Consider the following 19,934-nt stretch of genomic DNA (forward strand, 5'->3'; position numbering starts at 1 on the left):
AAACAAATGAAGATAAAAAAGGCTGATTTTCAGTTGCATGTTGATTTTTATTTACTTTTTGTGTTTTAAAAAAACAAACAAACAAAAATACATCAGTGATTGAGCAGGCAAAAAAACAATGTTCCAGGTTTCATTCAACCCTGCATGAGGCTGCATTCTGACCAAGCAGGTCAAAGATTTTTGAACTGCTCACAAACACTGAAATGAGAGGTAAAATGAAGTGAAGTGTTCTTGTCCAGTTGTCTGTTAACGTCACATTTTGGTAATTTGAGCTCAAGTATCACTGCAGTTGAGCCAAAAGACAACAGCTGTTAGTGTTTGACGGGAAACGTTTAAAATGAGTCAGCAAACTTTTTTTTTCAAGCACCGACAGCAAGTATGCGCTGCCAACATGTCGATGGAGACTGGAAATCAATAATAATTACAAGGTACAACACAGGCCTTGGATTGCCTCTGAAATGATACTGCGACAAGGGGAGAAGTGAGAGCGTTCAAGAGCACCATGTGTGAACTCACAAGATTTTGAACGGGGTAAACTGAGCAGACTTGATCAGTTTCATGTGGACTGTGGGGGTGTGCACTGAGACCACAGCGGCCGAGTCAGGGAGGTTTTTCTGTTTACCAGAAGTTTAGAAATATGTTTTAAGATTAAAGAACAGGAAAGTATGCGGGGGAGTATTTGATCAACGTGCAATTTGAAATATTCTTAGGTCTTCTTACATCTTATGTCTTTGGATACAAATGTGTGTGTCCTAATAATTTTTTATGCTTACCATGTTAACTTTTTGAAGGTTTACAGGGGTACATTTTATTTACAACTCTCTTCAGTACTACATTAATTTACCAAATTCGGTTTTGAACAGCCCCAGTTCCAGTTCTTGAACTCTCACATCAAAACACTACCGTTTTTATATTCAGAACATGATTTGCAAGGAGAAGCAAACATAATCTGAACGTGAGAAACAATGTAAACACTAACAATAATGGAAACATCCAAACTTCACAAAATTTAACACATTTTATGAACCCCGGTAAAAACACTAACCAGCGCTGCAGCACAAATGCTTACATGAGAGTGTTTGTCTGCAGCGCTTGTCTGCTTTCATGTAAGAACAAATGTTGCGTGACAGCGACATACAAATACAAAAAAACAAAAACACACATCTTATACTGTCAGAAAAATCAGCCAAGCTATATCAATATTCATGTCAACAGTCAATGTCGAAACAATGTTAAATTGCACAGAAATGGATGCAATAATTTGCAAAATGCAAAATACAGCATGATCATACATGGGCCTCAGAGAAATACGACAAATGATATGCATATACAGTATCTATATTATGTACACACATCTGGACATCATTCACAACTACTGAGAACTCTAAACTGTACAATATATCTGCTTTGAGAACAGTTGCGCAAAATACCATTTTGATATACAGTAATACTTGTTTTCTTTTACAATGTACAAGTTCAAACTGTCCACGCAATAAAATGCAAAGCACAAGCCCTAAAAGGCCACAAAAGTGCATGTTATCAGGTCAGTTGGAAGCCACTAGAAGGACGACCGGCGTGAGAGTGCGAATGAAAGCTGCCAGTATCGTACAGGAGCTCTGACACACTCCCACCCGCAGCGTCTTGCAAGATTAATAGTTCATGGAGGGAAATCTGGAGTAGATATGAATTATACATGCAGGCACACATGACTGCAGATGCAAACACACACGCACACATTCTTGAACATGGTTAGATCAGTGACCGACATGTTCGCCTCACACACACACACACACACACACGCACGCACGTTATGGGGTGATGATGAAACTCCATCAACATTCTCCCACTCCAACATTTTCCCACACCGTCACATTATATTCAAGTAGTGGCACTCCAATGGTAGATACTGTGTCTCGGTACCTTCAGGACAATCACACACTTCACATCTTTTAAAAAAAGGACAAGTCGCTCTTGCATTTTCACACAAGGTTTGAGTCCTGAGCAGTGACCGGGTGCAGGCAGAGGCTGGCCTTGTATACTGATCTTGGTTCAGTTTTTTTTTACAGGGAGAAACTGTCGACACTGAAGGCCAACTGCGGCCGAAGCGTGTCACCGCCAGGCACTGAGCCGTTGAGCAATAAAACAACCCACAATCTACTCTTCATGAACACAAGCTACTTTACTGCAGTGTGTTTGAGTGACAGGCCGTCACAAGCTCATCACGGTGTCTTCGGCCACTTAGCTCCCTGCTGTGTATGAACTTCAGGCCACCGGGGGGGGGGGGGGACGACTGCAGAGATCACGGGGAATGCTTCAAGCCACGCTTTTTTTGCAGTGCAAAGATACAGCCGGCTGATGTCTTAGTTTTAAATGCTAGCTTCCTTCTTACATCCTGCTTTAAAGGACCCATACTGTAGAAAGTAAAAAATATGGGCCCTTTAAACAAACATTCCTTGACTGCCATCTCATCTTATGATACAGCAGTCTCACAGCACTGAAGCAAGTGCGGACAAATAGAGCCAAGTACATTTTTGGATTATTAAAACTGACCTACGTTTAATTATAATTGTTTCTGTCAAATTCAGTTGCTTCCAAGCATTCCCCTCCCACAATATCCTCTCCATCTGAGAGTTAAACAGGTTGCTTTTCACTCGGCACTCAAAGAGAGGACCATACCTTTCTGTTAAGGCCACTGAATTGTGCTTAAAATCTTTTTCCTTCAGAGGTACCATCTGTTTAACAGGTGCCAAACTCGTTCTGTGGCTTTTCCTGTCAGATTCTTTTCGTCTGCTGTGAACTGTAGTGCCCTCGATCTGATCAAGCAGTCTGATAAAAGGGAACTGGAGGTGATGCTGCTTAATTTGGTGACAAAGGGCTTTTTTCTCTTTTCAAACTTTTTGATCTTTTGTTGATTTGTCCTCTTCTGGTACACAAGAGGTGGCACAGTGATGCAGCTGTCAGCACTGTCGCATGACTGCGAGAAGGCCGGAGCCTTTCAGTGTGGACTTCACATGTTGGTGTCTGCATGAGTTTCCTCTGGGTGTTCCCTTTGGCTTCCAAAGACATGCAGCTTAACTGGTGTAAAATTGCCTGTCCGATGCCCGATGTCAGCTGTGATCAGCTCCAGTCCCCCTGCAAAGGACAACAATGATGGGTGGATGGATGGTCCACTAGAATCGGTTCTTTTTTCCTTTGGTCTTCATGTTGCCGTTTTGTACCCACTTTTCCTCGGCCCTCCTTCTCAGTCATTTGCCAACTGTCTGCCTCTTCACACAGGAAGGAGGCGTACGTGTCGCGCTAACGGCCGAGCAAGTAGACCACCACTTCATATGTACACATCATGATGGCGGTGTTGGGAATCTGTCTGACGAGGTGGGTGGTGAGGCCGCGGTACAGCGCCCGGTATCCTTCCTCCCTGGGTACTGTCAGGAGAGTTTGGAAGAAGGAGCGATACCTGCTGCCTTCCTCTCGTAGCCGTGTCCGGATCACCTCTGCAATTTGAGAGTAGAGGAAGAAAGCTTGTGTTAAATTCACTGATAGCTACTCCGTGCCTATGGGTGTTGTGCAGTCCCTCTAGAGCTACATTTCCATAATTGACACTCACATTAACATAAAAAGTACAAATTCAAGTTTGTACCTTCTTGTTTGTCTTAAAATTAGACAAACAAGATTCAAGTTAACTGAAAAGCTTTACCGGTGCAGATTGGATCTAAGCTATTAGCCACCTGGCTCTCAACGCACAGACATTAGAGTTGTATTGATTTTCTCCTCCATCTCTTCTCAGCAAAGTGAATTCGCTGATTATTTCTGAGACTTCAACAATCCCCAATAAATGCACTATTTACTTTTGTTTGGGAAAAAGGTTTGCTGAAGGCCTTGTCCACACATACACAGTTGCAAACATTTTCATCTGCATTTTGGCCTCTTTTTCACCAGCAAACATCATCTTGGGTCACTAAAATGTAGATTTTAAACATTTCTGTTGATTCGTCAAACCTGTGTAGCATTGTGGGTATGTCAAAAGAAAACATTTTGGAAATGCCAACTGTCCTCTTGTTTTGTGCTGTGAGCATTCACCTGAAACAAAACCTTGAGCGGACTATAGGTTTCTTCAAATTGTTAGCAGTGCTTGATCTTTTTACAACTAAAAACATTTAGCAGTTTTCTCTATGTGTGCTCAATATGTTTTTATCTTGTGTTCGACAAGTTGCTGACTCAATTGCTACTTACTAGCCCATCAAACCTGTCTTAGTGTTGGAATTCTTTTTGAATTCTCGTGTGGTGTGAACAGAACATTATATATAATGGGGGAAAATATCTATATACGTGTGGACAAGGTCAAAAACTACAGTACACAGCTGCTTCAGGAATTTATCTAGCATAGCAAGTCAGAAAGTATTGAGTGACAGACTAACACATTATCTTTTTTGTCTTTTTGTGAGTTTTATAGACAGTTAAAACATTTTGGAATATCATTATCTGTTCATGTCATGGCTCGTGTTATGCCGAGTGAAACCGAAGCTTACCATGAGGATATGCGATAGAGGTGGCACAGGTCTTGGAGGTGGCTGCTGCGAGCATCATACCCACAAAGTCTGAGGCATCTTTGACCGACTCCTCCTCTTCGTCCATACTGGCGTGGGCCTTGGACTCCCGCAGTCTACGTTTGATGCTCTCATAGATGACAAAATGGATAACAGTCTCAGAGATGCCAGCGTATGAGGCCGACATGCCCCTGTAGAAACCTCGCAGGCCGTCCATCTGGTACACTCGCCGCACGCACTCGAATGCGTTCATTCGCCGCTCGCCACGGTTTCTGCAATCACAGAGGCTTTTAATTTAAGTCCGAAAACACTATAATTTAATCGTCATTCATTCATACAACACATTCCACTTGTAGACTTTAAGGTTTGCGGCTGCTCACCTTGTTTCCAGCTGCAGACGGGTCTTGATCAGCCAGATGGGATTGGTGGCTGTGATGGCGGTGAACCCTGGGAGATTCAGAAGAGGTCAGAGGTTCAGACAGATGCAGAGACATTTGGAAGAAGACAATCTAATCATCTACATTAAACATTAAATCTATACTGTACAAGGACAGTGAGAAAGCACTTCACTAAACAGGATCAGAGAATTATTGTTCAGATTATTTGGGACCATGTCTGTATTCTTTCTGAAAGATTAATTAATTCAGGTCCAGATACATGTTTTCCATATTGACTTATTGATCCTCTTCATGTGAAATGCTACACAGGTGTATGTAAACAACAGCTCCCTTCCTGAAGTAAATATTGAACTAACAACTGTGCATGAAGGCAGCAGCTGTTCATATTAAAAGAATATCTAAACTGCAAGCACTGGGAAATGAGAACAGGCACCATATTCATTTTGGTCCTTTAAGTGTGGCAGATAATCATTATCCTGCCTTCTGATTCATTTGTTTGAAATGCTAATGAGAGCTCTTGTGTTTCTTATTAAAAAAAAATGTATATGCAATTAAAACACAAGCTAATCTTTATGAGCTTACAGAGGCAGGGTGTTATTTTTTAATATCATTACACTCTCAGTGTGCTTTGGAATACATACGAGTGCTGGCCTTATTACAAGCACTTCTGTCAGTACACAACAGTCACAACACAGGTTTAACTCTCAGTTTTCACATTGTTATAAATGTTCTCCTGCAGTTCCTTCACCAATATGTTTTGCCCCCTTTATTTGTCAATTAACATTAACATCTTAATGTTTATTGTATGACATTTAAGAAACCAGTGGTTAGCAGACTGTAGGTCTGATACTGGTTCTACAACAGCACAGAGAAACTAAATGTTCTATGGAGGAGATTCTTCAATTATTCAGCAGGAGTAAAGTGGAAAGTCTTTACTTGAGCGGTCTCCACTTCCTAACAGTGGTAAGGAAACTTTTTTTTTGAACATATTTAGCCGCCTTCACAGCCAATATCAATGTTAGCTTAGTCTGTAACCGGGGTGATTACTGACAGTGCATTAAAAATGCAATTGTGTGCAGAGAATACATTTCAAGCAGATGTGAGCGTTTGCATGCACTTATTTTTGATTATTTACAGACGTGTGTTTGTTAAGTAGGAACACTCAGGGAATATACTGTAATATAAAGTTTGATATGTAGGGTGTAAAGCTAATTAATGATCATGTTGTATCATTATGAAACGCCACAAAGTCTCTCTAAAAGTTTCTGATACAAGTGATGTGACATAGAGGAATAAAAGACGGCCGTTTGCAGAAAACAGCTAAGACGAGCGTGAGTCTATAAAGAGACACATCTACTTGCTTCAATGCAACACAGCCCTACGGTGTGGCAACTGCATGAAGAAGAGAGGATGACACAGGTCTGTTGAAGAGAAGAAGAAAAAGAAGAAGAAGAAAAAAGAGGGAAGTAGAAGGAAGTAGCGTCTATGGCGTGTACTCACGAGGGAGGGGCAAAGCTCCTCCAGCTCCTCCCCGCTGCAGCTAGTAGCCTGCAGATATGGGGGGCTCAGATGGCGGGGGTGTCCCACCCAATCACGCAGGGGTGAAAGCTTTACAGTAAAGCCCTAAAATAGACACAGGCTTTTCTGTACCACAGTCACACACAAGCAGCAGTCACATCCACCCCCAACCCTACCAGTCAACCACCCACCCCAACCCACTGGTACTGTACAGGTAGTGGAGAAGAGATGGGAGGGGGAGGACTGGCCTCCCCCCCATCTTTCCCCAAAGCCTAATCCCACCTCTAAGCCCCATCAACTTTAACTTGTGTTTTTTTACATTTCTTTTACTTTCACTTTTTCTCTCTCTTTACTCCTTAATTAACTGGAATAAAGAAAATGTTGACTGAATAGAAACCAAGCCAATCCAAAACTCCAGCTCCGTCTCACCAGAGTGAGGTACAGTACAAACACAAAGGCAGAAAATAAATTTAAGGAAGTAGCCCTCAGAATCATGTTTGCCATTATCAGTTTATAATCTACATATTAGAGAAAGAACAAAATCAAATTAAATGAAATTAAAAAAGAGGCAGGAAATGCTAACCTTGTCGTTGTGTACAACAGATTGTAAGCGATGGACAATGGTGATGAGAGGACTGGAGGAGGCCATTTTATCAATAAGAGACGGCATAAGGATGAAGAGAATGATCACGGTAAAGTGAATCAGTGAAGTGAAACAATGGATAACTTTCAGCCCCGAACACAAACTGGGATGAATGTAAAAATAACAGTAAAATGTCCTCGCACTTGTGTCTCCTGAGAGGCAGCATGTTTCTAGAAGAACAGATCAAATCACTCCCGAAGGAGCTAAAAGACGAGTCCTCTCCAATGTCACACAAAAGGACATGGAACTGAAACCTCAGTGGAAAAATACTTGTTTTCGAGTTGTCTCTTAAATGGGTCCTCTGGACCAATAATGTAGTATATAAAAATGTGGACATGACATAAAGTAACTACGATCATACCACAGAAAAAGATGTTTTGGGTATTCATAATTCTTAAACTCCAAATGAAGTTGAATGTTTCAGTACATTGATGTCACCACTGACAATAAAGTTTATTGTTAAATGGTAAAATATTCGCCCTCCTTTACATATCTTCCTCACTAGTGCTTGATAACATATGAGGGATCGTGCTAAAATTGAGTCTCAGTCGTGCTCTTCCACCTATATAAGCTATAGTTGTACTTGTTCTAGTCCTTGAACTTGTCCATGAGGTGAACCTCTGAAGAACTGCATCTGTAAATAGGCAGGCTGGGGCACGTTATGCATAATGTTCCTTCTATAGACACATGATCCCTGCGCAATTTCTCCAGAGGAATTTGACCTACATTCGGAGAAGGAGGCCATGCTTTAGGTTAAATACTAGAGGGGAAAATAAGTCGAAGGGAAGTAGTGAGACCCGCCCCCCGTCACCCGAGTGAAAGGAGGCCCATAATTCAGAGCAGGGAGGCCATGAGAGACAGCGACTCCACAAAGCTACTTCACAAAACTGGAAGCAATTATCAAGGCGCAGCAGTGAATGGTAGATGTTCACCCACTCAGGCTATATTTGTCAGTACTGACAGGCTTGAATATGCAATATTTGCATGTTAAAGACATAAACAATAAGTTTAAGTATCACATTTGTACTGTATGGTACAGCTACAGAGATGTGGTTGGTAATTATTGAAGGTACTTTAAACAAATGCAGCTGCCATGCTGATGAGGAAATGTGCACAACATAAAGGAAAAGCATCAGAAACTCACTATGTTGTGCTTAAGTTTGCATGTCTGTGACTTTGCTGCATCTTGTTCCCATTCAATTATTTATTTGTATTCTTTAAAGTGGTTCAAGTACTATGGGGGGGTTTAAATGTTAAACAAACTTTCTTCTTGACCTCAAACTAATTTAAAAAAGAGGAAGTCATGTCAAAATACTGGCCGACACAGATTCTCCTTGGACAGAAATGAGTGATGGTGGGTGAAGACAAAAGACAAAATGGAGCACATCCATTACAGCTTTCTGTAGAAGTGACAAGGTTAGCATTTCTTTTGTTCTGACAACATAAAATCTACAGAGGTATGTGTCATCACTTTATCTTTACTAACAGGCTATGGGAAGGAGGTGTGTGTCAAGACTAAGCAATAAACAAACCTAAAACTACAATCCAGCAGCAAACACATTGCCATAAGCAATGGTAATATCATTACAAAATGAATAACCATTATGAACTTTCTAATATTCATAAAAATCACCATGGTTTTCATCATACCAGTGTAAAGAAATGGGGTGCTACCTGACGCGTCCGCCTGAGTGCCAGGGGCCCCGGTTGACCTTTCGGGGCCGTGCTCTCTCCTCTATACACACAGAGCAAAGAAGGGGGCCCAGACCACACTGTTTAAGTAACAACTGGGATGTTAAACCATTTACAGAGTCCTCCGGAGAGGCCTCAAAATGAATGAATAAAAAGAGCAAAAAAGGGCAGGGAGGAAAAAAAAAATAATGGAGGACAAGAGGGGACAAAGGGGCTAGGAGAGCAGGAAAGCACAACCTAAACTTTGAGGACCATGTGGTTTTCTTCTTCAGTCATGGTATAAATGCCAGCAGTGGCACGTTACAGCCAGAAATTGCCAGTGTGCTGTGTCTCGTTTGGTTTTAGCGTATTAAAGTCTGAGACCGATACTGGTAGAACAATGTTACTGGATTATCTGGGAGGAGAAGCTGGTAAGTGGCAGCAGTAAAGAGATGCTTTGTGTCTGTGTCACTGGCATGGTTTCACTGTGCATTTTCCTTTAATGCTAGATGGGAGATTAACGCCTTACTTTGAAGTAATTACATTGTGTTGGACTGGAACGACTTTACAATATTATCAAATGTATCTTGCATGGCTCGGTGACACAGTAATCAAAGCATGAGGCTGTTTTCACCACAATCAAGGTTTGGGTCAGTTTGATCCTGAGAGTGTCAAATTGTGCTTTCTGATAAACCCCCTATCGTTTATTTATATTTCATATTTCTACACATGAAACAGCTACATAACGACTACTTATAACATGTGTTATTAGTTAGCTTTAGCATGCTTTAGGAATTCACAAGCTTTTAAAATTTGAGAAAATCCCACCATCCCACACATGTATATGGTTAGGGGGAGGGGTATATAAAGGGGGAAGAGAATGACGTGAAAGTCCGATATTTCTAAATTGTGACAAAATAAATGATGAAAGGATTAAGAAAAATGAAATCTGTCTGATGAAGACAAACTGAAATAGTCTTTATATTCATAAATATATATATATATATAAAACCCATCAGTGATTAACACTGCTCAGGCAGACTGACAGAGAGACAGACAGACAGATATAACACTCAGCGACACACAGTGACAAACAGACAGCAGGGAGGGGGAGAAGGAGCCGCCATTACCTGCCATCCCAGCCGACACCATGTGCACCTGGGTAGAGTCTGGCTCCAGCACCCCATTCAGCTTCTCCTTGGCTGTTGAGTAGGCCGCGAAGTAGATCGCCCTGTGGCAAAAACAAGACACGGATCAAGATTAACTACAGCTCCTTCACACGTAGCTCCAGATGAATTACTCAGATAACCTTTCAGGCACAAAAGGTGCTTTTTAATATTCATACATGCAGCTACATTCAGGAACATGCCATGGCAGTGTCGGAATAAATGGGGCAAAGTACAGAGCAGCAGACTGCGGAGGCCAATTTCCATTAAAGTCAACAGAAAAAGGTGGGGAAAGGCCGGGTGCATGTGTACACAGCACAAGACATCCCTTAGCTTTACAGAAACATGGTGGATGAGGAGCTGGTGGGAATGTTCTTAACCAACACTTCAGGATCATTATATTATCGTCCTTGTAATAAGTGTTAGTTATTATGTAAAAATGCATTTATAAGTTCTTATAAAAAATTTTAACTCAACACATTTGTAAAGCTATTATAAACATAAGAAACTCATAGGGCTTTTATTCTTAAGTAGTCTGTTATCAAGTTTCTTATTAGTGCTAATAAATGTTTAATAATATAACAATAAATGTGTTTATTAAGCTATCATTACCACTTATATAAACTGATTAATGTAAATAAGTACCTTATAAGGATTATGAGGGCTATTACTAATTAAACAGAGGAGGGTAAAGGTTAATCTTATTTAGATTTTACAACACCAGGGTAGTAAATCACTAACACATATTACAAGGACCTCAATATAAAGTCTAACCTGTTTCTGTAATGTTCAACAAGTTTACAAGTCACAGACTCAAATATCTCATCAGCAGGGTCTCGTGATTGATCAACGGACGTAACCCTTTATGTGCCTTTCCCTGCAATGTTATTGCTTGCATGTTCCCTCAAAAGTCGTGAGATGGGGACAGATTTCCCCGTGTGTCGATCCCTGCTGCCATTTACACATGACCCCATGCAGGAAGCGTTCCAGACCATTTCAGGGATAGACAACATCTGTGAAAGGGGCTTAAAACGAACGAACACTGGGAGAAAACATTGCTCCTCTTGATTTGCTGCTTCCGTCTGAACGCATGCACACTGATCAAAATTAAACATTTTAAATGAAAAATGAGTAACGAGCATTTAGGAATTCAGTCGCAATATAAAAGATCACTAACTGGAACCACCTGCATTAAATATAAAAGAATACTGTTTCAATTGCCTGAAATTAAATACTGCCTAAATTTTACATGAGGTCATGCAGGAATAAAGCAAGCTAATATGTAGTCTAAAAGCATGAAAAGTTTGAAAGAAGTGTGTGTGGTTGTGTGTGCATGAGTGTTCATCTCAATCTCACGGCATGCTTTAGTAGCAGATTTATCTCCCATGATTCTCCTCACTAAATAAAATCACAGGATTTAGTCAACATTTCTGCTGAGTGGAATTAAACCCGCTGACCTCCGCCCCCTGTCCTCGTTCTCATTTGAGATCACGCATGCACAACATAATCACGCTGCACTGCAGATGAGACATGAATTATGAGAGTGAGCCTGAATGTGTATGTGCATCTCTCAAACGCAATGAGTGATGCTGCCGGGGCAAGCTGCTCTGTACATGTGTTGTGTGTTGCTAATGAACGCCAGCAGCATGCCCAGTGGACCGCGATCTCATTAGCATCAGCATTTTTTTTTTAGCTTTCCAGCGTCACAGCGCTGTTTCCTAATTATAGAGAGAATAACTCTGTAGCCCAGCAACCCAGACCTCCGCCGACAGAAATATAAAGTAATAAATCTGTCATTTCATTAATTATATTGCGCTGGAAAGTTTATCTAGACTCTGATTAAATGGAGTGGAAATGTTTCACCTCACGTTGCTATAAATCTTCAAAACTGGAATCTTCCGCTCTGTCTGTCATAGACTACGCAGACACTGAAGGCGACATGTTGATCAATAACCCAGAGAAATGTGGCTATTTTTCAGACTATCTTAGTTGAAGAATCACTGAGATTTTACTGCTGGCAGCTGAAGACAGTAGTGATGAATTTGACTGCACTGAATAATGAATGGAGATTTTCAAGTGTTGCTCATGACTACCAATATGACAAACTTTAATGAAGTCTCTGCATACATTGACATTTTATTTAGCTTTCTCCATCTGTTCCTCAAGTGGAAACAAATTTATTCGTCCAAGTGTCGATGTGTACATTTCCTTGGTAGTAAATCAAGCTTGTAACCAGGGCTGCACAATTAATTGAAATAATATTAAAATCATAACATGGCCAAGAACAATGTCTAAATCACAGAGGGTACAATTTCTTAATTAAAGATACCTTTGGTTCAGGTGTTAGAAACCATGTTTGTTTGGTACAAACCCCGACAAATGTCATATCATCATGATTTTAACAGCTTATTTAGGGAAAAATTGTAACAGACCACCAAAATGAAAAAACATTAATCTGAGTAAAATGACTGTAAGTAATGGGCTACAAAATATGTTGGACTAGTGGGAATAATCTTTTTCTCCAACGTAGTTTTCATTTCCACAAACTATTAAAATCGAAATAGAATCACTACAGTACTTCATTATATTGTCACACATTTTACTTTCATCCAAAAAATTGCAGCTTCTTGCTATTTGGTTAAAACATTTGTAGTATCTGGAGGCATACAAACACATACACACGTATCATGTCTCAAATATACATATTTTAGTATTAGGATGTTACTGCCTTGAAATATTTGAGTAAATTTAGTAATACATAAAAACAAGTTCAATGGTGAATATTGGAAAGTGTTGCAGAAATTAAGGACACGTGGTTCATAAAACTACGCATGAGATTGCAGGAGGCCAACAAGTTAATCACATTTGCTACTTATGTAATAATATCCTCCTATAACACATTGTGCTATAGCTGCCATGACCACGAAACAAGCTGACATTTCCACGGATGGACAACTAGCCCGTGGGAAAGACACACACTCAAGGGCATTTTTTCCCCCTCTGACAGTCCGAGTAAGACAGGGTGAGACAGCATAGACAGCGCAGGACCGAGAGGACAGAACAATTCTGCATTTGTTTAAGGTTTGACAAACATGGAGAGAGGGAAGAGGATAAGAATATGGAAGGGATGACTCAGATAGAGAGATAGAAACCACAACGAACCAACGGGAAGATGATGACAATGGCCATGTGATACAGCAGTAGCTAGGGAGAACTAGACAGGTCAGGGCGAGGGATTGGACACAAACACAACTGCCTGACTACAGAAACTCCATTGTGATAATACACAACAACAACAACAGTCACATGACAAGGGTGTCACAGCTGGCCAGTGCCAGCTGTTGTGCTGTTTCATTCAGACTGTGATTGACTGGGTTCAGGCTGTTATGCAACCATTACCAGAAAAGCTAAGAAATAGAGAACCAGCTTGTTTCCTGTGGAGTTTGAAGCAGATTTCCATCGCATTTCGTTGAGTTTAGCTCCCTTCTTTCTGTATTTGTGGCCTGCTATTATTGCTGCAGACATAAGCTCCTAATGAGCTGAAAGCTTGACAATAAAAGCTAAGACGATCAAGCAAAGTAAATACATTCCTCAACAGAAATGCGTGCCCAGGTTTGATGTAACACATGAAGTAAATGACGCAGAAATACCTTTATTCTCTGATGTGAGGTTGTGCAGGTCCTGATTACAGTGTTTCATTCTTTAATTTTTTTTTAAACACTAAAGATTGTGGTGGCCTACTTGACTGTCCTGATTATCAGATATGTATAGGTTGTTCCATTTTCTCTCTTTTGACTTAATTCTGTACACTTTTGTAATGTTACTTTAAAAAATCCTAAAGGTTAAGGTAGGCAGGAGAAGACATACAACACACCCACAAAACTACAGACAATACTGTACATACCTGGAAGGTGCCACACCCACAAGGTTGGGTCCAAGTCCTCTGAAGAGGGAACGGGGTCCCTCTTTCTCAAGAATTAACCTGCGGAAAGTGAATGAGATTTGTGTTCTCCTGGTTATTTGATCATCAAACAAAGCAAGCAAAGAGTACAATTAACATCCTTATAATGTGCTTTTTATTGATCAACCATTGGATTGACTACTTTTACAAGCTTTTTGCCGCTTGTTCTGCTCTAAAGTAGATTTCCCAGTCTTAGTACTAACAGGTGAGTCTTCGACCTAGTGCAATGTGAAAGGGATCTATAGTAAAAAGACATAATAGACACTCTGGAAGTTTGCCAAACAAGGTGAGAAGATTAATACTACTCATGTTTGTACACCGAATATGAAGCTTGCACCCGTTGCAAATTAGCTTATGTCAGCACAATGCACAGAAAGCAAGCCTGTTTCTGTACAAAGGCTGCTGCGAGCCTCATGTTTACTGCACAAACACAAGATTGGGATCAATCTTCTCGTGTAACTCTTAGCAAGAATAACTTTCTCCCAATAATTCAAACTATTCTTTTAATACTTGACTATTGCAATCCATTATGCAAGTTATACACACACAAAAAAAGTTCTTTATATCATCATCGCGTTAAAAAAAATTCTTACATATGGTGTATGATGACAGAAAAAAACAGAGCTAATACTTAAACATTGGGCGCAACAAGGAACAGACAGAGGTCGAACTGGAGAGATACCGTTTCATTCGCCAAACCTTCTCTGTTCGTAGCTAAAATTAAATCAAATGTGGGTGCCCTAAGCATGTGGAACAGTAAATAATACTTGATGGAAAATTTGCCAGGACTTGACACTAAATACAGCCATGACATTATGCACAGGATCACTATCAACACACTGGCTGACCCAAAAGAAATGACAGGTGTGTCCTTGTCCTGGTGGTGTTTGCGGTTGTGCTTATCATGATGGCACCTCACATGTTCACCTTTGGTTGTCACCCGAGTTCAAAGATTGTCCATCCGTTGCCTAACCCACTAACCTCTTTCAACATAAACGCACGTTTTCACTGTAACTGTGATGCAATAGATCAAGAAGTACATCCAAAGAAAAGTCATCCTGTAAAAAAATAACGAGACACAAAAGACAATAAAAAAAAGTCCCTTGGGCCTGATTATAAACTTGTCTTTTGGGGGAGATGACAGATTTATGATAGACTCGATAGTTCGACTTGAGCTGCCCCACACAATTAAAAAATAAAAGACCTAGTCCGGATGTTTCTTGAAGCAGCTGTATTTTTTTCAGCATGTGGGTTTATGTACTGCGCAATCTCCTCAAGAGCACCGACTATTTGCCCAAACCACAAAACACACAGAGCTTGGAGCGACAGTGTAAATCATACTCTGCTCTAAACTGGAACAATGCTGCACCTCACTGCATGCTGACCTACTTTGGCTCGTGCGAAATCTTTTCCTTTCCTTCTCTTCCCTCTTTGGCCCCGCTCCTCTCGGTGTCATGTTATAGTGGTGTACATAATCTGCCAGTGGCTGTTTATCTCAAGGACAACCAAAGGAGTTGGTTTATGTTAGCACAGAACCAATGTTGAGCATGAAACAATGCCTCGATTATGTGCAGTTGAGAGAAGGCCTTAATTAATACAGTGTTCATAAGAAAAATCCTGAGAAAGCATTGTTAACAAATTTTACAATTCTGTATTTTTTCCTTAGATATAAAGTGAAACCTTGGAGGTCCAAAGATTTATTTGGAGGAACATCAATGCAAACATTTAGCTGTGGAAAAATGTCATACACTGCAGCTTTTGCATTATGCAATATGTTTAACACTGTGTGATGTGCTCAGTCTTGGATATTGGAGTAGCCATGCTGAAAATGTGCTTTAATACTGTTAATCCCTCAGTGACCAATGTTAACTATGAGTATCCACCAACACTGGCTAAAAGAAGATTGCAAATAAACACCTAACCAATGTTGGATTCCCCTTCATTCTCACTTCCCGTCTTTCTGGTAACTTTCCACAGTTCAATGAGAAGAGCAATGAAAGATTATGATGCATAAACAGGAACAATTGATAGTGCATTTCTTACACTGGATTTCCCGGTAGTGGTTTAGAGAAGGTACCGAAAACAGATACAGAGTCTTAAGGTCAAAATGAAGCTTAAAATTCTGCATTTTGTCTCTGAACGCCAATGATAGAAAATACTTGAGGCTGGATTTTCAATCTGTTTCACTGTTCAAATATCTCAGTTGTTAAATTCTGCTGCCTTCTAGCAACTTAATACGTTTTTTCTCTAAAACAAAATTTACCAGTAATCCAAAAAAACTTGAAACATACCCCCCAGGACACGTCAACCATTTCTGCAAACAATTTCATATTTGTAGCTGTATGTCAACGGGCTGGACATAAGTTCATCTTTTACATTAATTGTGTAGGACAATAGGATAAATACACATCGTAGTGAATCAGCAACGGGCTGAATAAACTGTCAGAGTCAGTTTTGTTATTGTGATGTTGCATTCCGACTCGTTGAGCATTCAAAGTGTCACGTTGAGCCAAATAAATATCTTCTACAAGAGCACAAATGACCCATTTAATTATTACTGCACAGTCACTTTAGAGTTTATTAGACTACAGTAGGTCTGAACAGCCTGTGGTCAAGTTCAACAACTGACATCGACATTTGCTGTGACAACAAACACAGACTGTGTGTGGCTTTCACAGAATGATTACAAAACGTCAGCGAATCTTTCAGAAATTATTCGCTGTACCTGTCTTTGCACATATATTGAGTGTGCAATGCAACTCAAGATTACTTCAAATTGAGATACATTTTAGGGTAAGGTTCCCATAGTGATCATCCCTGATGGAGTAAAGTTAGTGTAATTAACATTTATCGTCATTCTCCTTACTTGAGACAGTGCAGAGGCCCTGGTGGAGCCACACGTGCCACACTGGCCCCATTGACAGTGCTGAGCTGGACTTCAGAGATGTAAAGAGTGATGGCAGAGGACTGCAGTCTGGTCTTCACAACTTCCAGAGGACAAGTCAGAATAGCGCCCACTGTGCCACCACATCTAGAAGGAAGTAAAGAAGGAGGATGCAGATTAAGAATGGAAATTAGAGGCAGACAATATGGTGACACTTTAACACTTGTCAAAAAAGATAGATAACATACATACCACTTATCATGTATAGCACTTCATTTGCATTTTGGTTTTCTTTGTCCTTTATAAATCATTACATTTTTCATGTTAAGCATCTTAAAAAGCTATCACTAAACACAATATAGTATTACTATTATCATTATTATGATATTGTATTAAGTCACATCTATTCTTTGCCTATTTACTCTACCGTATTATTTTCAAAACCATCCTCTGATACCGATCTCCCCAATCACTTGTAACACAATCTGTTATTCCTTTTAGCTCTAAATTTATCTAGGAGCAGGGACACTTGCACACAACATGACCTGGCATTGTGATATGCAAGATAGTGCCATGTGTAAGCTGCCAGCTAAGAGTGACAAAACTCTTCATCTACTTCAGTAGAAATTGGTCGATGGCTCAGCGTAAGTGTGACCATTTTGCTGACTTTTGCCATCTGAGAAGGTGAAAATGAGGTGTCATTAAAATTTGACTGCTGTTCAGCTACCTCATGAGCTAACACACACATACACATACTGTAAATAAAACCATGACTGCCTACAAATTAACTGAAGAGAGTCATGATCATGTTTCGACATTGACCTCTATTCTGACTGAAGCCATCTGCATGTAAACAAACAGAAGCAAATCTATTTGCAATAAGGTTTATCTTCATTATTGAAAATAAATAACAGATAAATATAAATGTATTATCCGTTTCCCTGATATGATGTACTTTATTTTTATATGCCAAATGCTACCAGACGTCACCTCTAAACAATGTTCTGCCACCGTGCCACAGATGCACAGTCACTGATCCTCTCTGCAAAGGCAGCTTTCCATATTAGGACAGAGCTTTACAATCAAAGCACTAGAGAGCTGGAAAGTGCTTGCTGTCTACTGCAATGACAAACTATATGAATGCTATATAGGTCGAGTTATGGAAATACAGTGGTGAAGACTGACATCCTGGCGGCTGGCAGTGAATTCCTCTCACTGCAGTCTCTTTTGAGTAGCACCAGCTATATTTACCTTTCAAAAGACCGACCCACATTCATGCTCACAGGCAGCGGTGACCCTTGGCCTACTTTTGAGCTACGCTGTCTGCTGCATGTGTGTGTCTCAGTGGCTGTGGGAGGAGGCACTGTGCTGAGGCCTCTAGGTTGGGATTTTTAGGGAAGGCAAATCTGATTTTGTATATTCAATATAATCGTAGTGTTTCCAGATTTTAACTGCCTAACAACAGAGATAACAGAAGAGTTGTGCTGTGGCAAGATTACCACATTTGAATGACAATGGCTTGGTGCAGAGATGAAAGCACTGGGAACAGACGCTGAGAAACTGAGGACAATGGAGCAAAAACAAGACAGACATAGTGTTCCAATAAACTGCTAAATGTCTGTGTTTACATTTTCTTTGATGAACAAGTTGTTGAGCCTGTCTACAGGATTGTGAATGAGAAACGCCTATTGTGTGGGTTTATAGTTTGAGCAGTGGTAGTGGCCTCCTTTAGTGGATTACAAAAGACCTTCAAAAACAGCTGAAAACTTTAATGTTAACAAGCTAAAATGACCCTGCATTTACAGTTTGGAGTTAAACAGTTAGACATGCAGCAAAAATCATTGCATGTGATAATATTATCAGATGGTTTGCAGGGAAATGCTCATCTACTGTATCTGGGACCTGTAATGATAAGTTACAGGAGTCGTGGGTTCAATAATAATGTATTAACGCCAATAAAGAAACTAAATATACAAAATAATTACACTGTTGACTCCAAATAAACAGACCTGTCAATGACATTGACGTTTCGTTCATCTAACAAGCCTCTAAGGCTCCTAAAATGCTATATCAATGGAGAAAATGAGTGACTCTGCTGCTGCAGTTGAAGATCCTCAAGCTAGCGAGAGGAGCAGCGAGCCCGGAAATACATTGAAATTGCCTTCAAAATAAAAGCGTACTTGAATAGAAGAAGTTGATATTTAAAGGCATAAAACGATTTTTACACAACTGAGCACTACTGAAATATTAGTAGTATCCCCGAATATGCATCTAAGCACATAGCTGCTCTCTATCCTACAGTTCTGGCATTTTTTTTACAGCATATATGGAATTATTTTGAAGTGATAACAGGAAGTTTGTACCTCTACGTGACTGACGTGCCCACAGCTGCCAGGGGTAACGTTAACGTTAGTTGCACATGCACGCGCTGCGTAGAAAACGGCCCTTGTTAGCTAGCTGGATAAACCAGACGACGGCTAATATATCTGTACGGTTGAAATGAAATAAAACACACTATATAAAATAAATTCGTTGTCTGACTTACCCTCCTGCGAACAGGTGAACCAGTGTGTCCCTTTGGCTCATTATTTAGAATGCTCTGCCTAGCAGCGCACCTCGGGGCTGCGGCAGGGGGTCAAACACGGACTTGGGTCCCGTCGCTTCCCGTTGCTTTCTTCCTCCAAGAGGATGCTCACGTAGCCTGGGCAAACGATGTCGATGATGAGCCGACGGTGGGGCGAGACTCCGGTGATTCAGACTGCAGTGGGCCGCCAAGAACACCCCCTCCCCTTTTTCGCTGTATGTTGCTCAGGACTCGCACTCACAACAGATTTGGTTCTTATCTTCGGCTTGTAGACCACCAGAGAGCTGCGAGTCCAACAGGCAAACTCCTGACAGAAGGATATCTCGGCTCTAATATACAGTTTTATGGCACATCCACTGGCGTGTCTCCGTTTATCTCTCCGCTTTCATCGCTGCAGCGCGAGGGAAGGGGGCAGAGCTCATAGTATTTACTGTACAATCATAGGCTGGATAACAGACGCCGCCATTGGTCAGCCTGGTGCGTGACGTCACTGCATCGCCGCCCTGATCACGCACTGTTCACATGCACAGCACTGAATGAATCAGAGCTGCTATAAAGCCTTTTA

At 40.6% G+C, this 19,934-nt stretch overlaps 1 protein-coding gene across 1 annotated transcript; it reads right to left on the reverse strand.

Moving 5' to 3' along the window:
• Positions 1-26: 26 nt before the first annotated feature.
• Positions 27-19,797, reverse strand: LOC115572421 (solute carrier family 25 member 36-A). Its single transcript, XM_030402463.1, has 7 exons — positions 19,331-19,797; positions 16,768-16,932; positions 13,845-13,922; positions 9,905-10,005; positions 4,925-4,991; positions 4,527-4,816; positions 27-3,491 (listed from the first exon to the last, which is right to left on the reverse strand). The coding sequence occupies exons 1-7, from the start codon at positions 19,369-19,371 to the stop codon at positions 3,298-3,300; spliced, it is 936 nt and encodes a 311-aa protein (XP_030258323.1). The 5' UTR covers positions 19,372-19,797; the 3' UTR covers positions 27-3,297.
• Between the last annotated feature and the right edge of the window lie 137 nt (positions 19,798-19,934).

Source organism: Sparus aurata, chromosome 21 (genome assembly GCF_900880675.1).
Source record: "Sparus aurata chromosome 21, fSpaAur1.1, whole genome shotgun sequence".
NCBI classification, from domain to species: Eukaryota; Metazoa; Chordata; class Actinopteri; order Spariformes; family Sparidae; genus Sparus; species Sparus aurata.

What these genes read in the sequence shown, in the direction of transcription:
- LOC115572421 (XM_030402463.1), bottom strand. Translation starts at nt 19,371, where the DNA reads ATGAGCCAAAGGGACACACTGGTTCACCTGTTCGCAGGAGG. An exon ending in GGTGTCGGCTGGGATGGCAG is followed by an intron (nt 4,992 to 9,904) that starts GTAATGGCGGCT and finishes TGAATCTCCCAG; the next exon opens with GGTTCACCGCCATCACAGCC. An exon ending in CGTCTGCAGCTGGAAACAAG is followed by an intron (nt 4,817 to 4,924) that starts GTGAGCAGCCGC and finishes CTGTGATTGCAG; the next exon opens with AAACCGTGGCGAGCGGCGAA.